Consider the following 20,183-nt stretch of genomic DNA (forward strand, 5'->3'; position numbering starts at 1 on the left):
CTTTCTCCTGCACATCAACCGTCCCCACAGCCCCACCCGAGCCTTCTCCCTGACCTCTTCTTTCTCCTGCACATCAACCGTCCCCACAGCCCCACCCGAGCCTTCTCCCTAACCTCTTTCTCCTGCACATCAACCGTCCCCACAGCCCCACAATTTCACAAAATGCTCATCTCTACAACCCATCCCCCCCCACTATTCTACTACCCACAGCCTTAGCTTAGTTCCTCGTATTCTCTCTCCCAGATTACTTCAGTAGCCTCCTAACTGTTCTCACTGCCTCTGCTCGTGCCCCTCTCATTTGTTCTTCACAATGTTCCCAAAGAGACATTTCTGAAATGCAAAGCACCCCCTTTTACTGCCCTGCTTTAGACCTTTGAATATTTCCTGTTTTCTTGGGAATAAAGCCCAGCTCCTTAAATCTGCAATTCTCACCTTAGCCTGGCTGACTCCAGCTCAGCCTCTCTGCTGGACTCAGGCATCTCGAGGGCGCCTGGGCTGGCCCGTGTGTCTCCCCTATGGGACGCTGCATTATTTTGGAATTATTGACTCCAGGTTCCATGGAATTATTGACTCCGAGTTCCATGACTTCATGTCCAGTTTGCTTTTATTTCTAGGACCAGGCATATAGGGAATGTCAGTAAATGTTTGGTGAACTAGAATGGAAGGAGAAAGGAAATGTTGGTGTGGATGCCATTTGTGACATGTTCACTATGCACCAAGCATTACCTCATGTAAGCTCCATACCCTTTGACCTATGTGTTCTTGCCACATTTTATAGTCTAGGAGACCAAGACTCAGCGTGGTTAAGTGACTTACCCTAGTAATTGACCAGGCTGGGACGTGGATTCAAGCAACCTGACTCCAAAGCCATGCACGTTTAATCTCTACATTAGACTAGACTTGCCTCTACTGTGCTATAAGTTACAAGATGAAAGAAGATAGAACCATGACATAATGATTTTCAGTGTTTGCATAATACTGTATCCTGCAGAGGGGAATTCACTCTGCTAAGATACACTTTTATTCTGAAATATAATTATGGAAATGATCATATACGTGGGTACTTTAGATGATGCTGTGCAGAAAAACCAGTTTTCACCATAAAAGAAAAAGCAACCACAAAAGATAGTGAGCACGCCTACCACAGAAACGATCACAGCCACAGCAATAGCTGTTCAATAAGAAACCAATTCAGAGAGAATGCGAAAGATAAACTTCTTAATGAAAACAAGCACAAATGTTGGAGTTTTAAAAGTGTTCCCCCTGGTTTAGACTAGAGAAACTACTGAGGTTGTTAAAGGGCCTGCCGACTCTGGACAAATCATCTTGTGCTCTGTGCACTCTGAGGCATAATTTCTTATCCAATATTCTTAGCATCTGTCCAGTGTTATATTACTTGGGATAGATTTTAATGCAAAAGTGATTAAATATGTGTTTGCAGGGGTAGTATTTTCCCAACAAGCTGTGAGGGAAAGTCTTTTCTTTTGAGACCAATGCATTATTTTAAATAAATGTTTACAGCCCAAATGTAAGTACAGTGACGTGCAGCCCACAGAAATGTCAATCTTTCCTTTTTGGAATGGAATTGTGGAGAGGGGGGTCAAGACTATTCAGAGAACCAGAGAATTTATAAATGGTGAGTTCAGAATTAAGATAAGGAGAAAATCACTTCTTGAAAAGCAAAACAGAAACCGGCGCTGACCCATGCACATGGGGCAAATTGGGCATCAACAGTCAAGTACTCACATCAGAAAGGAAAGATGCCTGACTTCAGAGTGGCATTCCTCAAACTCTGAGGTTTGTGCCTGATTCACATGGGGTCTAGTACATTCTGACCTAGAAGGTATGGCCAAAGATTCTGGGAGTCTAACAAGCTCTTGGGTGACTCAGATGCTTGGCCTTTTCTAATGCCCTGCCCACTCCACCAGGCATCAATAATAAAAAACAAACAAAATAACCTCCTCCTTGGGCGTTTCCAGTGTGCAGCCAAGCAAGTTGGGAAACCAAAATAGGAAGGAATCCCCTACCCAGAGGTTGATACTTTATTCTGCTTTACTCTCTTATCTACCTTGAAGTGAAACCACCACGAACAGAACTTTAAAAATCTCCCATGTATCTGGGGCACCAGTATACTGAGGCTGCTTGCCAATTCAGAGCACGGTTCTCAGACCAGCAGCCCCGGATGCCCCGGGAGCTGGTTCCGAGTTCAGACCAGCAGCCTCGGATGCCCCGGGAGCTGGTTCAGAGTTCAGACCAGCAGCCTCGGATGCCCCGGGAGCTGGTTCCGAGTTCAGACCAGCAGCCTCGGATGCCCCGGGAGCTGGTTCCGAGTTCAGACCAGCAGCCTCGGATGCCCCGGGAGCTGGTTCAGAGTTCACCACCTCAGCCGACCCCTGACCTACTGAATGAGATTCTGCGTTGTAACAAGTTCCCCAAGTAACTCGTTTGTACAATGGTTCGAAAACCTCTGTTTTATCACTAATTCCCAAGCTTTCTGGAAGATAAGAATTAATTGGGGTATTTGTTAAAAATACAAAATCCCATCTTAGCTCCAACTATTTCAAATATCTCTAAGGAGGGTCCTGGGAAACTAAGTTTCTAGTAAGTGAATGGGAGAGACAGGTAATTGTCATTGGGGAGTCATGGGAAATATGGTTAAAGAGAACATTAATTATCTGCACCCAAATTTGTCTACAGCTAAACCTACTGTGATGATTAGTGTCTCTTTAACTATAAGCCCTTGGCCATAGAAAGCTCTTACTTAAAAACCATTGACAGCATCAGGAAGGAAGGAAGCAGCCGAAACATTTATATGAGACCTATTATAAATACTACTAGCACTAGACAAGATGCTTTCCAGCCACCTTCTCATCTGAGCCTCAGCACACCCCTCAAACCATGTGGTGGTGGTCATAGCATCTCCAGTTTACAGATGAGGAAATCAAGGCCTGGTTAGGCTATGTGACTTGTTTAATGTGCAGCCTGTAAAGAGAAGTTTAATTAGAACCCAGATTCATCAGGTTCTAAAAAGTTCTTGACCTTTCTAGATATTCCCAGGTGTCCTGTAACTGAATTCAGGTCCAGGCCGCTCTGTGAATGATCTAAACCGTCTCATTTCTTCTTTCTTGACATGCTAAAAAAGCCATTTGGCATTAAATTACAAATTTGATGATTGGTGGGAAACCATGGGCCAAGGAAGCTAATAGTTCTCCTTAATAGGACTCCTTTATTAGTTCTAATTAATCAGAATGCAATTTCCCATCTAGTATTTTCAGTTCACAACACAAATGTAACATGAAAAAGTGCAGCTATATTAACTACGGACATTTGCTTCCTTCAGTGTAGGCCTGACATTAAGGAACTCAACGGGAGTTGAGTTCTCTAAATTTATTTCCCTTCCTCCAGTATGTTTTTAAATCATTGCTGAAAGCAATCATTTTGTGATATTCCTTTCTTTCACTACCTACAACTCTGGTTAATATTGCATACATCTCGTATCTAGAAAAGCTAGAAATGGTCAATGCTTTGCTGAACTTCGATTCCATTACTTTTAGCAAATTGATAGCCAATCAGGCTAGCCCAGGTTCAAATCCTATTGTGGTTTCAGCCACCTCATAGCACTCACTGGTACTTAGAAAATGCAGATCTCTCTGATTTCTGTGTATTCCAGAGGACAAGGTCACCCTGTCTGATGTCACATGCTGACAGTTGGGCTGTCAGTCCCAAGTACAGGCAAGCTCTTCAAAAAGGGGATCTGTTCTCCAGATTGGCATTGTCTGTATTTCGTGACATATCACCCAAGTCTGTTCAGATGTGGGAAAATAAAGGTCTGTTGCATATGGTTATTCGTTATCATCCCACACAGTTTTACAAATGTTTATTAATATTTTAAAGCTGAAAGCCTCGAACAAATATTCATGCATTGTTTCATTAGGCACTGCTGGGACATGGCTGTCAGCAGCCAGCAAGTAAAGAATGAAGATGTGTGCCCAGCCTGAAGCAAGCATGTCGTAGCTACAATGTCTTCATATGTCAGGCTGGCACTGCCATATCCTGAAGCTCTAACCGGTCTAAATAAAAATTTTTTGCCAAAAAGTTCTGTCCCTTTGGAATAAATATGCTGTGCTAAACAGTGTGCTATGCTGAAGTGATTTTCCAGGCTGGAGTCATATCTACTTAAGGCCAGAGATGGCTTCTGTGGAAGCTCCCCTGTGCAGTCAGGGCAGCACCCCACTGTCATAGGGTCCCAGGTCCTGTACCCATTCAAATGGGGGCCTTAGACAAGTGGGACTCCCTCAGTCTTCTCACAGAAAAGGAAGATGCAACCCATAAGACTCAGGCTTGCTGAGCTGCATTTGAAAACACAAAACCTTAGAAAAAGACTACCCGTGCTCTTTCAGAATCCGTAAATTCTCACAACTCATGACCTCTTTTTTCTTCTTTTACCTCTGCATAACAAAACAAAACAAAACAAAAAACTCTTCTTTAAGGAAAAAAAACACTCAGTTTCTCTCAATTACCAAATAAGTGGCCAATGAAGTCAAATTAAAAATAGAGATAAGCAGAAAAAGAGAATATTTGAATCACGGCAATCCCACCTGCCACTGTCATTCTATAATTTATGTTATTTAAAAAATTTTTCCAGAACCTGGAATCAGAGCAAGCAAGCTTTTTGGGAATGTCCTCTTTTGTTTAAGACTAAATCACAAGTTATGTCTCAATGTCTGTAAGTGTGAACTGCTGGGTTGTTTTACGATGCGCACGTGGCCGTTCACCACGTGGACACGCCCTGCTCTGTCCCTGTGTGTGCAGGTGGTAGGGAGGCTCAGGGACCAGCGAGCGAGATCTTCCAAATCTCCAGTTCTCGGGGCGCCAACATTGGCCTATGCCAAGTTCATTTCATTTATCCCTGCACTCCCTTCTTTCTCCTTCCGCCATCCCACAGGCAACTATTAATGGGATATCTTTTTGAGTGTGTCCTTGTAAAATATAAGCATCATTGTTTTGTATGCATGCATTTCTAATTTATGTAAATGCTCGTGTTAATATATCATATTGGTGTTTTTCTCATTAAGCCCTAGATGTTTAAGATTCAATTATACTGTTCATGGCAGCGTCTATTTCCTCGCCTCTAATCACTATATGATACCCCATGGTATGAATCTTCCACCATTACCTCCCCTCTCTTCTTCTGATGAACACTCAAGTTGCTTTGCATTTCTCCTTCCATAAATAATGCTACAGTGAATACTCTTGTGTGAAGTGAAACTTTCTTGGGATGTATACCCAGAGCAGAACGTGTGGGTCATATATTTAATTTGGCTCATTATTGCCAGATGGTCCTAGAATGGCTGCACCATGCCGTGTGTGCTGGTTTGAATCTGTTGTGTACCCCAGAAAAGCCAAGTTCTTTAATCCTCATTCAGTATTGCTGGGTGGAATCTTTTAGATAGTTTCCGTGGAGATGTGACCCACCCAATTGTGGGTGGTAACTTTTGATTAGATGGTTTCCATGGAAATGTGTCTCTACCCATTCAAGGCAAGGTTGCTACTGGACCCTTCTAAGAGGGGACCATTGTAGAAAAAACTTTAGAGCCACCAGAGCCACGAAAACCAAAAGAGTCCACACAGCAAGAGCTGTCTGGAAATGAAGAAGGAAAATGCTCCCAGGGGATTCCATGAAACAGGAAGCCCGGAGAGAATGCCAGCAGGCTTTGAACCATATGTGCTCCTAGATGATACAGAAACCCCAAATTTCATCAGCCTTCCTTGAGTGAAGGTAACCTCTTGTTGATGCATTAATTTGGACACCTTTATAGTCTTGCCTTAATTTGGACATTTTCATGGCCTTAGAACTGTAAACTTGCAACTTAATAAATTCCCCTTTTTCCGTTTCTGGGATACTGCATTCCGGCAGCTTGCAAACTAGAACACCACGCATGCAGTTCCTATAATCCCACGTCCCACCCACATGGAATGCTATCCAGCTTTCTCTTTTTAACATTCTAATAGATACAAATTTTTCTCTCATTTCAATATGTATTTCTCTTAACTGCTGACAGAATTAACATACTTATTAAGTTATCCCACTGTACAGCATGGAATTTCTCCCCATTTATTATGATTATCCCTAATTTATTTAATCATATATTTATTGAATGTTTAGACTGCTAAGGAAAAAAACAGAAAAAGAGAAACCCAAGCCAATTAGAAAGCCCCTGAACCAGCATGAAAGGAAGAGAGGGAGAGGCCAGGTGCTCTGGTGGCCACATCTCCTCTATTTACATTTGTGGAATTGAGCACCATTTCCTCCACAGTCAAGTGCTTAGAGGATATTCACTGAAGATGGGGGAAAAGGGAGGAGGCAGGTCACTGCTGAATCTCTCATAATCAGTAATGCTTTTAAGTTACCTGAAAATTAGTTGTTGCGTTCGTTCAAATGCTATCTTATTCAGCAAATAATACCAATTTGTAAATGGCTGGGATGGAGGTGGGGGGAATGGGTAAGCTAGGTGGGACAGCAGGGAAGTGTTTTTGGTTTATTTGTTTGTTTTTAACTTTTTTTTTATTGTATAGTATAACATATATACAAAGCAAAGAAATAAAAAAGCAATAGTTTTCAAAGCACTCTTCAAAAAAGCAGTTGCAGAACAGATCCCAGAGTTTGTCATGGGCTACCATACGATCCTCTCTTATTTTTCCTTCTAGCTGCTCCAGAATATAGGAGGCTAAAGGGCTTAATTTTTTTTTTATCATCACAATCGACTTTTTTTTTCCTTCTTTTTTTTGTGAACAATAACATATATGCAAAAATGCTATAAATTTCAAAGCACAGCACCACAATTAGTTGTAGAACATAATTCAAACTTTGACATGGGTTACAATTTCACAATTTTAGGTTTTTACTTCTAGCTGCTCTAAAAAACTGGAGACTAAAAGAGATATCAATTTAATGATTCAGCATTCTTATTCATTTGTTAAGTCCTATCTTCTCTCTATAACTCCACCATCACCTTTGATCTTTCCATCCCTCTCTTTGGGGTTGTTTGGGCTATGGCCATTCTAAATTTTGGTCAGCAGGGAAGTTTTAGGAGCAAATTCATGTTGACTGGCAGTGGTGGCAGAAGAGACTACCAAGCTGCCTGCCCAGAATTTTTCACCCTTAGATCTAGGGTTCCACTGCCCTTTGCAGCCAGTTTGTTAGGCAAACTCTTCTCAAGGCATGTGGAACGGTTCTCCAGCTCATTCAACTCAGGCAGCCTAACGCCTGCTTCTGCTATTGCTATTTGTTGCTGGAATTGAGATTAGGGAAGGATTTTACATGAAAGCATCTGGCTGGGAGTACAGGTCCGCCCGACTCTAACAGAACCCCAACATCTAGGGGTAAGGCTCAAGAATCCATTTTATCAAAAATCCCCCCAGCTGGTTCTGGTGATAAACCTATGTAGGTTGGGTTTCTGGGAGCCACACATAGAGCTGGTCTACCCCTCAGCAGCCTTCAGCCAACTCTGGTCATGTTAGACTTGCAAACTTAAAATATCAAGGCAGTGCTCTAACCCACCAGGACCTCGTCCTGCAACTTCATTCGAGCCAAACACAACTGCTCACCAATTTTATCTTCAGCATTCAAGGCAGAGGGAAACCAATGCCATCCATCCCTCTTGCATCCTATAGTAATATGTTGAATAAACAATATTAAAAAGTCATTTATTTCACACTTTTGTAAACTTCAAAACTGCAAACAACACATTGGAGAATAGGACAAGTAGGAATGATACGACAGTTGCTTGTCTTGAAATTTTGCGGATAATGCCTGCATTGGTTCTCGGCTATATTCAGTTATCAGTGATGGCTGCTGGCATCGGGAAAGGTAGCATTTGCTCCCTGATTGTAGGAGTTGCAACTCACACAGGGAGTCTGCTGTGATGGAGGCCAGTCAGCTTTTATGGACTTCAATGCTATTTGCTTCAGTACACTTTGAAATGCGGGGTCAGCTCACTGAGCTACAACGTGCAATAATAACACATTTTTATAGGACTAGCCTGTCAGAGCAGCAACAACATGCGATACATAAAACCAATAAACACACCAGGTCTGCAGATTCTGTCCTAGTAACCATGATAAAGCCATAAAATTGACAGCAGCCATCAAAAAGCTCCCTTTCTGACTTTGTGCTGTGAATTTACTATTGCTTAAAACAGAGGAACCGCCACAAAGCCTTAAATCAGTGAGAAGTTATGGAGTAGCAAGTCGCATTGCGTGGAACGAGGCGTGTGCCTTAGAAAGCAAGATGGAACAATTCGGCTTTGCTAAGGCTTCGGACCCTGTCGACGTTAGCGTAACGCAATTTGCATCAGAACTTTTGTACAGAATTTTTTTTGCTTTTCTAAATTACACATTTAATGTTATGTGCGGCCGTGGGTGATAGATCAGAAATGACTATTTCCCAACTCACCATAAATCCCTAAGGCAGGAAAGAGCTTAAATTTGACGAGTACATGGGGAACTCAGTGGCTTGGTGCTGAAACTGAGTTCTTGGGGCGTGGACCTTCCACACTGTGAGGTGGGAGAAGCTGGAGGAATAAAATTATCATTAAAAATAGGGAAGGAGGGTGGTGCCACGGTGGCTCAGGGGCAGAGTTCTCACCTGATGTGCCGGAGACTCGGGTTCTATTCCCGGAGCCTGCCCATGCAAAAACAAAAGAAAACAAACAAACAAAAATCGGGAGTGTGTTTGCATACAATCATTTGTCTGAGTAATCCTGGGCCAAACCCAGTTTAACAGACTCCTGATATCCAGGGGTGGGTTCCAGGAATCCATCTTTCAAAGATTTCTCTAGGTAATTTCGGGTGACAAGCAAATACAAGACCCGGGACTCAATGCGAGGTGGATATGGAGGCTGAGGGGAGGTGGGACTGGAATTAGACTCCAGGCAAAATGTTAGCAATTATTAAACAAAAATATATTGAGTTTTTACTATATCCCAGGCATGTTCTGGGAGACCATTGGGTAAATAGCACAATGACCCAGCTTTCAGGCAGAGCACATTTGAGGGAGATGAATGCATGAAAACAAGCGAACAAGATAATTCCAACACAGATAGGCATGTGAAGACAATACAGCAGGACGCTATAAAAGTGAATTAAGGGGTGGGCCACAGTAGCTCAGCAGGCAGAGGGTTTGCCTGCCATGCCGGAGAGTCTGGTTCGAGTCTCAGTGCCTGCCGAAGCAGAAAAAAAAAGTGAATTAGGCATGGTCACAGGGGTTGGTTTAGAATGGATATTCAGGAAAGGGCTCCCCTCTGAGTAGAAAATATTAGCTCTTAAATTTCAGGGTTGTCAAGGAATATATGGAAGGTGGCAGCATCTTCCAGGCAAAGGAAACATGTGCTAAGGCCTAGAGATTTCTGAGGCTTGAAAGAGTCTCATTTCACTGCTATTCCCCTGCCTGTCCTGCTTTTCCTGGGGTAAAGAGACAGAGTTGTCCCCCCAATTTTCAACTCTATTATGTCCCACAATTATGCCCTCAACCTAAGGGTTAACAAATTCTGAATGAATATCAGAGTTCATGAATTTTTTTCTTCAATATTCAATCATATTTCAAAACTGTAAATCACCACCTGTAACTTCAAACTGGGTCCAGAGCTTAAGGCTTCATAAATGCGACACCTGCACACAAGAGCCACGCCTGAGGCTGAGAGCCCTGGGCGCCCTTAGGAGATTTTAGCAGACCCAGCCCTGCATGCATGAGGGTGATCCCTTGGGCCTTGGGAAGGCCTAAGTCTTAATGTCGACAGCATCTCTGTCCTCTTTCTCTGTCTGCACTTGGCGGTCCTGTCCCCTGTCTGGCGCTGATCTGACCTTTGCTGGCACCCCCAACCTCAGCTGGAACCCCTGCTCACTGTGCTTACCTTTCCGTGCTCCTGGCAGCCAATGCACAGTCACCTTTTCTTCCCCTGGTTTTCATTGTAGATGTGCTCTCTCAAACGGTCTCTGAGATAAATAGGCTTTTGAAGGTCAGTGTGGGAACCAAACCGCCACTTATTTCACCATTCCCGTGGGAAAGAGGTTTCTAGGACCAGACACCCAAAGGAGAAAAGCCTTTTAACCACGGCGCACCTCTAAATTAGGTCCTGGCACCTGAGCGCAAGAGCGCCAGCAGGCAGAGGCGAGCCTCCCCTGCTCTCAAATAAATGAGGCAAATGTTGCAGAAATCCTGGGCGGGCCGCGGTGGCTCAGCGGGCAAAGTGCTTGCCTGCTATGCCGGAGGACCTCGGTTCGATTCCCGGCCCCAGCCCATGTAAAAAACAAACAAACAAACAAAATACAATAAAACAAGAAAATGTTTAAAGATGTTTCCCTTTCTTCCTCCCTTCCTTCCTTCTCTCTGTCTTTCCTTCCCTTCCTCCCTCAAAAAAAAAAAAAAAAAAAAATGTTGCAGAAATCCTAAACCTCAAGGGGTAGGGGAAGGTGGCCTTATTTTATTTATTTATTTATTTTATTTTGGTAGATACTTGAACCCCGGGGGCATTGTAGAAAACTAAGGATTAAGGAGTTCAGTGGAGTCCGATCGCAGAACTTCTTTCTCAGCCTTTTCTTCTAAGTCATTGTGTATTTCCTTTTCCATTTAAAATAAGCATTGAGAGGCTGGCCACAACTTAAGTTTTCCAGATGGTTCCATTGTGGAGAACCCCAATCCAAGCCCGGTTTCCATGCTGCGGGCATGTGAGAGTGAGCAAGAGAACTTCAGCAAGACCACGTTCAGTGGGTTCACCTCCTTTTAAGGATGGGTGAGGGGTGCTGGGAGGGAATGGGGGGGATGGAGGAAGAGGGGACCCCCAGAGTGTCCCTCTCCTGGCCTTTCCCTGCCTTGGGTCCTCCCCGCAATTTCCACCCACCTTCAATGTGAAGAAATGGATCTGTGACTTTCCCAGCTGTGTCTGAACCCAGTCGAATTTCTTACTAGGGACACTCATTAGCTCTGGAACTCACAAGGGTAAGATGCTCAGAAAAGCACAGCGAACCTCTGCCCAGCTCCATGCAAAGTCTGGCTAGCAACAAACAACAGTTTCTTCACTTAGGACGGTTTCGCTAAGCACATACATTCACCTCCTCTGGAAATCTTTGGTGCTAAATGTGTTGGTATTTCCACCTAAGAATGAATTTAACTGTGCAAATGAGCAGAATGGCAAGTGAGAATAAAACGACAATGAGAAAGAAAATGCCCAGGGCTGTCATTCCACAGGACAGCTTGACAACAGACAGCTTGACTCCCCTTAAATGGGGGGGGTCTGCACACACCGTCTCCTCCAAGCTCTCGAATTTTTTCAGGTTTTCTTTGAACCAGGTTAAGAAACGAATATTAGAACATGAGCATTCCAGGGGGTTGTCACTCAAATCAATGGTGTGCTGCTGGGACAAGGTGGGGAGGAGATGAGGCGGAATGATGCGGATGCTGTTAGCAGCCAGGTGGAGGTAGGTCCCCCGCAGACGGCTGAGAGCAGCAAGGCTGTTGCCCGTCAGGTTGTTGCGGCTTAAGTCTACATGACTCATTTTTCCAAGGCCAAGGAAAGCTTGCTGGTCTATGGAGAGGAGGTCACAGGAGGATAAAATCAGGGTCTCCAAGCTGCCCACTGTCTGAAGTAGGTTGGCCTTTGGGATGTTCCCATGTTGAAAGCGATTCCCCCGCAAGTTCAGATGCCTGAGGTTCTGCAAGCCTGCTAGGAGGTGCTGATTGCTTGTATCAAGAAAGCAGTAGGAGAGATTGAGAACCTGCAGCAGTCGGAGGTTTTGGAAAGGACTTTGTGGAGCATCAACTTGTAAGCGAGTGAATGCCAGATCCAGGAGTTCTAGCCGAGGGCATTCCTTGAATGCCTGACTCTGGAGACCCAGCGGCTGGTTGTAGCTCAGGTTAAGGCACTGCAAATGAGGCAGGCTTTTAAGTTGTAGATTGCAGCAGTTAGAAGCCTCTATGTCACTGTGGCTTAAATCGAGTTCCTGAAGATTTGTTAGTTTTTCCAAACAGCCAGCACCGAGGTCGAGCCTCTTCAGGTTACCTTTGATGGAGAGGTGTGTAAGGGAGGGGAAATTGGCGGCATTGATTTGACACAACTGGTCAAATTTATTTGCATTGAGAACTAATTTCTTGAGTGAATCCATGCCCTTAATCCCAGAGGGTAACTCCTCCAAGTAAGTAGCCGTCAGATCCAATTCCCGGAGCCCGGTGAGACACTGGAAGGTGGCGGAGGAGAAGTCAGCAAAGTGGTGCTTCTGCAAGTTGATGCTCTCGACAGACATTTCACAAAGTCCCTGAAGCGTGTCTGCACTGAGGTCTTGGTCATCGAGGTCCTCAAATGTGCCAAGCCAGAGAGACTGAAGAGTAGCATTTTGCAGACCTCTTAAAATAACGGACAAGTCAAAGGTCCCTCCAAAGTTCAGACTGCTGAAGACTTTTGACCGGAACGCCCCTGGCTCGATAACTCTGATGTCGTTGGCGTTGAGGTTCAGGCTGAGGTTGGTGGCCCGTGTCAGTGTGTCCACGTCCTTTCCCGTGATGTGGTGGATGGCGTTATTCTGAAAATCCAGGACTTTCAGATTCTGGGTTGGGAAGTCCGTCGGGAGGTTCATGGAGGAAATATGGTTGCTTCCAAGATGTAAACTCTCCAAATGCTCCAGACCGTGCACTGGGATGAACTCGAGATTGGATATTCCTGTTTGGATTAAGAAGAGATGCTTCAGAGACTTGGGCCCCTGAAGTGAGGTCTCCGCCATGAATACCAGTGGATTTCCGGTCAGCACGACTGTGTTCAGTTGATGATGGCTCTGGAAAGTGTCTTCATGTACCCAGTTAATCTGGCACCTTAAAAAGATAGTAATATTCAACAATAATGAATTTGAAAAAAAAATTAAAACTCCATCACAATTTTTTTTGCCACAAAGCTACCTTTGTATCTAGTAAAAGCTACACATTATTTTCAAAGTCAAACATAAGCAACTTTCTTCATTACTCACAGATGACCTGAGTTATTTCCAGATATCACTTACCTGCAGCCTCAACCATTAAAGGTTTATATTTATAATCAAGGGGACAATTAGTGGCTTGATCAAAGGTAAAACCAAACTATTACTTAGTGCTTTGAAAAATACGTAATATGCCTTATTTAATATATCATATTGAAACCCATTGGGTATTTCACACCTAAAAATACTGGAATACATATATCATATATATGCTTATATATATGCAAATATCATATATATGCTTATATATATGCAAATATCATATATATGCTTAGCTCCCCTGGAGGGAATTCTAAGGGAATTCCTTGGAAATATTTAGTGAAAAGGAAACACAAATGCATGACAGTAACTGGAACTAGCCTTTGTCCTGGGTAAATATCTGCCAAACCTTAGTTGCCCGAAGTCTGTTTTGTTTGTTTGTTTAATTAGAGAAGTTGTAGGTTTACTGAAAAGTCATGCAGAAAATACAGAGTTCCTCATATATCCTCCCTATTATTAACACCTTGGATTAGTGTGGAACATCTGTTACAAGTGATGAAATAACATTATTGTAATTGTACTATTAACAAGACTCCGTGGTTATTTACATTAGGGCTCCCCGTTTGTGATGTACAGCCCTACGCTGTTGCTCATTTTCATTCTAGTAACATATATACAGCCTAAAATGTCCCCTTTTACAACATTCAAACACAAAATTCAGTGTTGTTAGTTATATTCACAGTGTTGTGCTTGCATCACCTCCATCCATTACCAAGACCATTCATCACAAATAGAAACTGCACAATTTGAACATCAACTCCCCATTCTATTTTATGATCTCAGATGTGAAATAATTAGAATAAGCAAATGCCTGAGCAGGATAGGAGGTTGTATCAGAAGCAAAGTGCCGGGAACGTCGACAGCATTGTCTTCAGGGGGTGAACTTAAAACAAAAGATACTCGCAGAGGGAGACCTCAAGGACATGCGACTGGTCCGGACTCTGGCTCGGGTAGGAGAATATCAACAAAGTCTCCTCCGAGGACACCTAACCATGAGCTTCCACTCCTGCAGACTGTGGTCTGAACTCATACTACCCTATGCCCTTCTCCAAAGAAACCCAAGCTAAAAATTAGTTTAAAGTGAAACAGGCTATTAGTAACTTCAGGTAGCTGGCAAAAGCAAATACAAACCTTTTCTGGAGTTGCGTGTTTACTTAATTAATGTTTTGTAAGGTAAACTTCCTGTGCTGGTTTGAAATGATGTATGGACCCTAGAAAAGCCATGTTTTAATCTTAATCCCATTTTGTAAAGGTAGCTGTTTCTTCTAATCCCTATTCAGTACTGTAAATTTGGAACTGTAATTCAATCTCCCTGGAGATGTGATTTAATCAAGAGTGGTTGTTAAACTGTATTAACTGGAGGCATGTCTCCACCCATTTGGGTGGGTATTGATTATTTTCTGGAGTCCTATAAAAGAGGAAACATTTTGGAGAATGAAGGAGATTCGGAGAGAGCAGAGAATGCTGCAGCACTACAAAGCAGAGAGTCCACGAGCCAGCAACCTTTGGAGAAGAAGAAGGAAAACGCCTCCCGGGGAGCTTCATGAAACCGGAAGCCAGGAGAGAAAGCTAGCAGATGACGCCATGTTCACCATGTGCCTTTCCACTTGAGAGAGAAACCCTGAACTTCATTGGCCTTCTTGAACCAAGGTATCTGTCATGGTTAGGGACAGGTGTCAACTTGGCCAAGTTGTGGTACCTGTTCATCTGATTGGGCAAGCGCTGGCCTGTCTGTTGCAATGAGGACATTTCATAGGATTAGGTCATGATCACGTCAGCTACATCCACAGCTGATTCCATTTGTAATCAGCCAAAGGGGAGTGTCTTCTGCAATTAGTGATGCTAAATCCAATCATGGGAAGCCTTTTAAGGAGGACTCAGAGGAGACAGGTTGCATTCCTGCTTTGGCTGGTAAGCCTCTCCTGTGGAGTTCATCCAGTGGAGTCATCAGCTTCGTCGCCTGCCCTGTGGATTTTGGACTCTGCATTCCTACGGTCACGTGAGACACTTTCATAAATTTTATATTTGCAAGTGTTCCCTGTTGATTCTGTTTCTCTAGAGAACTCTGACTAATACAGTATCTTTCCCTGGATGCCTTTGATTGAACATTTCTATAGACTTGTTTAATTGGAACATTTTCCAGGCCTTAGAACTGTAAGGTAGCAACTTATTAAATTCCTCTTTTTAAAAGCCATTCTGTTCTGGTATATTGCACTCCAGCAGCTAGCAAACTAGAACACTTCCCTACATACATAATAGTAGAGAGGATAGACAATGAACCCTCATATGTCTATCACCCACAGCAATTATCAAAATTTTGCCATATTTGTTTCTTTGCTTCATTCATCTCGCTTGAATGAAAGATTCCACAAATAAAGTTCTGAAAAGTGAACTCCATGTAAAAATTCACTGGACACTTAAGGGAAATGCATTAGCCAAAGTCAACAGGAAAAAAAAAATTCTACAGACTCACAGAGACAGCAGATACCAGAATTATCTGGTATACCTGATTTATAATAACAGAATATATGGTAAATATGTTCAATATGCTTAAAGAAAATAGGAGGAATCAAAAGTATGATGAAGGGAAAAAAATGTCAAACAGACCAGTCATATTTGTAAAAAAAACTACTCAGTGAAACTTAATGGAAAAAAATTAAAACTTGAAAATCAATGGATAGTTTCTATAGTAGATTAGTCATATCTGAAAAGTGCATTGATGGGCTAGTAGTAGATTTAAGGAATTATCTAGATTATAGTCCAACAAACCAGAGATGAGATGGAAACTAGGAAAGATATATTAAGATATATGAAAGATAGATGAGAAGACCCAATGTAAATCTGATCAGAAATCCAGAAGCTGATAAAAGAGTGAACAAGAACAAGTCAAAATTCAAACAGATAATGGCTGGAATAGCTTTGAATTTATGGAAGATGCCAATCTCCGATTCAAGAAATTCAACAACGGATGCATCACTGTGAAATTACAGAGTATCAAAGACAAAGAAGAGCCATAAAAACATCCAGAGAGGACATGCAACCAGGGCTCAGTGGCAGAGTTCTTGCCTGCCATGCTGGAGACCCGGGTTCAATTCCCAGTGTCTGCCCATGTAAAAAAGTAATAATAATAAAGTTTAAAAAACATTGAAGGGCAGGCCACAGTGGCTCAGCAGGCAGAATTCTCAGCTGCCATGCTGGAGACCCAGGTTCGATTTCCAGTGCGTGCCCATGTTAAAAAAAAAAAAAAAAAAAAATCCAGAAAGACCACTACATCACAACATATGCCAAAAAAGAAAATAAAAATCACTCAAAATGTATCAATATAAGAGCTAAAACCATAAATCTTAGAAGAATACTTAAGGGAGAATTTTTGAATTTGGAAATGATTTCTTAGATATAATGCCAAAGCGTGAGCAACAAAATAAAAAATAAACTAGACTTTAATAAAATAAACATGTTTGCACATTAAAAAGCACATTTGCACATCAAAGTACATTAAATAGAAGATGAAAATACAACCTATAGAATAGGAGAAAGAAGTTCTCCCTGATACTGCTTGAATGGGTACTTGGTTTCTGTTTGGGGTAATTAAAAACTTTTAGTAATTGAAGTTTTTTTATCTACAGATTTTATTGAGACATATTCACAAACCATTTATTCCATCCAAAGTATACAAACAATGTCTCACAGTATCACATCTTGGTTGTGCCATCATCATCACACTCAGTTTTAGACCATTTTCATTGATCCAAAAAGAAAAATAGCAGATAGACACAAACAAGAAAACGTCAAACACCCCATATCCCTTAACTCCCTTTCCTATTATTGAGCCATAGTATTGGTGTGGTACACCTGTTACTGTTGATGAAATAATAAGGTATTATTGGTAACTATAGTCCATAGCTTACAATAAGTAATTTTCCCTCCTATACCACTCTACTACTAACTCACTGTACAAGTGCTCTACCTTTGTAGTAGTTCAAGCAAGAACTTCTTTATACTTGTAGGGTTTATTAGTGATATACATGATTCTAAACAGCCCCTTTCAACCAAATTCACCTACTATATGACACTATTACTTATAATCCCACTAATGAACTACCATCACCTCTATCCATTCCCAAGCATTTTAGTTCAATTCTGGCAACAATTCTGCACATGTTAAGTAACGGCTCCCCTTTCCCTAGCTTGCATCTATTTCTAAGTACCCTATAATCCATGTTTTAAGACTCTGAGTTTAAGTGTTCTAGTTAGTTCATACTAGTGAAATCATACAATATCTGCCCTTTTGTGTCTGACATTTCCCTCAGCATTATGTCCCCAAAGTTCATCCACATTGTCGCATGCTTCAGGACCTCATTCCTTCTTAGTGCCTCATAATATTTCATCACATGGATATCCCATATTTTGTTTATCCACTCATCCATTGATGGACACTTGGATTGTTTCCATCTTTTGGGAATTGTAAATAATACCACTATGAACAACGTTGTACAAATGTCCATTCATGTCCCTGCATTTAGGTCTTCTGGGTATTTATTGAGTAGCAGAATTGCTGGGTCATTGGGCAACTCAATATTTAGTTTTCTGAGGAACTGCAAACTGTCTTCCACAGTGGCTTTACCATTTTACATTCTCACCAGCAGTGAATAAGTATTTCTATTTCTCTACATTCTTTTCAACATTTGTAGTTTCCTGCTTGTTTAATAGCAGCCATTCTTTTACGTGTGAGATGATACCACATTGTGGTTTTGATTTCCATTTCCCTAATAGCTAATGAAGATGAACATCTTTTCATGTGCTTTTTAGCCATTTCTTTTTTCTCTATAGAAAAATGCCTATGCATTTCTTTCACCCATTTTATAGTTGGGTTGTTTGTCCTTCTACTATTGAGTTGTAGGGTTTCTTTATATATACTGGATATCAAACCCTTATCAGATATATGGATAGCAAATATTTTCTCCCAGTGAGCTGGCTACCTCTTCGCCCTGTTAGACAAAGTGTGAAACACAGAAATGTCAATCTTGATGAATTGCCATTTATCTATTTTTTCTTTTTTTGCTTGTGCTTTGGGTGTAAAGTCTAAGATGCTATCTCCTATTGCTAGGTCTTGAAGACGTTTCCCTATATATTCTTCTAGGAGTTTTATGGTACTGGCTTTTATATATGTCTTTGATCCACTTGGAGTTAATTTTTGAATAGGGTATGAGGTGGGAGACCTCTTTCATTCCTCTCACTATGCATATCCAGTTCTCCAGCACCATTTATTGGAGAGACTATTCTGTCCCAGTTCAGTGAATTTGGGATTCTTGTCTAAAATCAATTGACCATAGAGCTGAAGGTCTATTTCTGAACTCTCAATTCAGTTCCATTGATCACTATATCTACCTTTGTGCCAATATTGTGTTGTTTTGACCACTGAGGCTTTATAATAATAAGCTTTAAAGTCAGGAATTGTAAGTCCTCCCACATCATTCTTTTTGTAGTATGTCTTGGCTATTTGGGGGCCTTTTCCCTTCCAATTTGATAACTTTTACAAGTCTTCACAGTAGGTTGTTGGAATTTTTATTGGTATTTTGTAGATTTTGTAGATTAATTTGGGTAGAATTGACATCTTACAACATTTAACCTTCTTATCTATGAACACGGAATGTCTTTCCACCTATTTAGATCATCTTTGATATCTTTTAGCAATGTTTTGTAGTTTTCTGTGTTCATTTCCTTTACATACTAGGTTGAGTTTATTCCTAGATACTTGATTCTTTTAGTTGTTATTGTGAATGGAATGTTTTTCTTAATTGCCTCTTCAGTTAGCTCATTACTAGTGTATAGAAATACTATTGAATTTTGTGCATTAATCTTGTATCCTGACTTTTTGCTGTATTTGTTTATTAGTTTCAAGTAGATTTGTCATTGATTACTCGGGATTTTCCAAATACAGAATCATGTCACCTGCAAATAATGAGAGTTTTACTTCTTCCTTTCTGAATTGGATGTTTTTTTTTTCTTTTTCTTGCCTAAATGCTCTAGTTAGAAGTTTTAGCATAATGTTAAATAACAGTGGTGACAGTGGGCATGCTTGTCTCATTCCTGATCTTAGGGGGAAGGCTTTCAGTCTCACACCTTTGAGTACAATGCTGGTTATATGTTTTTCATATATGCTCTTTATGATACTGAGTAAGTTTTCGTTGATTATTTTGTTGAATGCCTTTTCAACATCAGTTGAGATGAAAAGTGATTTTTCCCTTTCAATTTGTTAATGTGTGTTATCACATTGATCAGTTTTCTTGTGCTGAACTACTCTTGTGTACCTGGAATAAACCCACTTCATCTGGTGTATAATTCTTTTAAGGTGCTGCTGGATTCAATTTGTAAATATTTTGTTGAGAATTTTTGCATCTATATTCATTAGAGAAATTGGTCTGTAGTTTTCCTTTCTTGTAATGTCTTTATCAGGTTTTGCTAATAGAGTGATATTAACTTCATAGAATGAGTTAGGTTGTATTCCCTTTGCTTCAATTTTTTGGAAGAGTTTGAGAAAGAATGGTGCTAGTTCTTTTTGTAATGTTTGGTAAAATTCCCCTGTGAAGCCATCTGGCCCTGTGCTTTTCTTTGTAGGGAGGTTTTTGATGACTGATGAAATCTCTTGTGATTGATTGTTGAGGTCTTCTATTTTCTTCTTGAGTCAGTGTAGGTTGTTTGTGTGTTTCTAGGAATTTGTCTGTTTCCCCTAAGTTGTCTAGTTTGTTGGTATACATGAATCCTCATGTTTTTTTTTTTTAATTTTTTTGAAGTCCATGGTAATGATCCCCCTTTCACTTCTGATTTTATTTATTTGCATCTTCTCTCTTTTTGACATTATCATTCTAGCTAAGGGTTTATCAATCTTGTTGATCTTTACCAAGAATCAATTTTGTTGTTTCCCCATTGCTTTTTGTTGTTGTTGTTCTCTGATTCACTTATTTCCACTTTGATCTCTCTCATTTCTTTTCCTCTACTTGTTTTAGGTTTAGTTTACTGTTTTTTCTCTAGTTTCTTCAGTTAATTCTTTGATTTTAGCTCATTCTTCCTTTTTAATGTAGGTGCTTAGAGCTATAAATTTCCCTCTCAGCACTGACTGTTCT

At 41.2% G+C, this 20,183-nt stretch overlaps 1 protein-coding gene across 1 annotated transcript in view; it reads right to left on the reverse strand.

Moving 5' to 3' along the window:
- Positions 1–10,464: 10,464 nt before the first annotated feature.
- Positions 10,465–20,183, reverse strand: part of CD180 (CD180 molecule) — a 29,616-nt gene continuing 19,897 nt past the window's right edge. Inside the window, exon 3 of the mRNA XM_077117396.1 lies at positions 10,465–12,859. Coding sequence (XP_076973511.1) covers positions 11,131–12,859 — 1,729 coding nt within the window. The 3' untranslated portion in view covers positions 10,465–11,130. The remainder of the gene's footprint in view (positions 12,860–20,183) is intronic.

Source organism: Tamandua tetradactyla, chromosome 9 (assembly GCF_023851605.1).
Source record: "Tamandua tetradactyla isolate mTamTet1 chromosome 9, mTamTet1.pri, whole genome shotgun sequence".
Classification (NCBI taxonomy): Eukaryota; Metazoa; Chordata; class Mammalia; order Pilosa; family Myrmecophagidae; genus Tamandua; species Tamandua tetradactyla.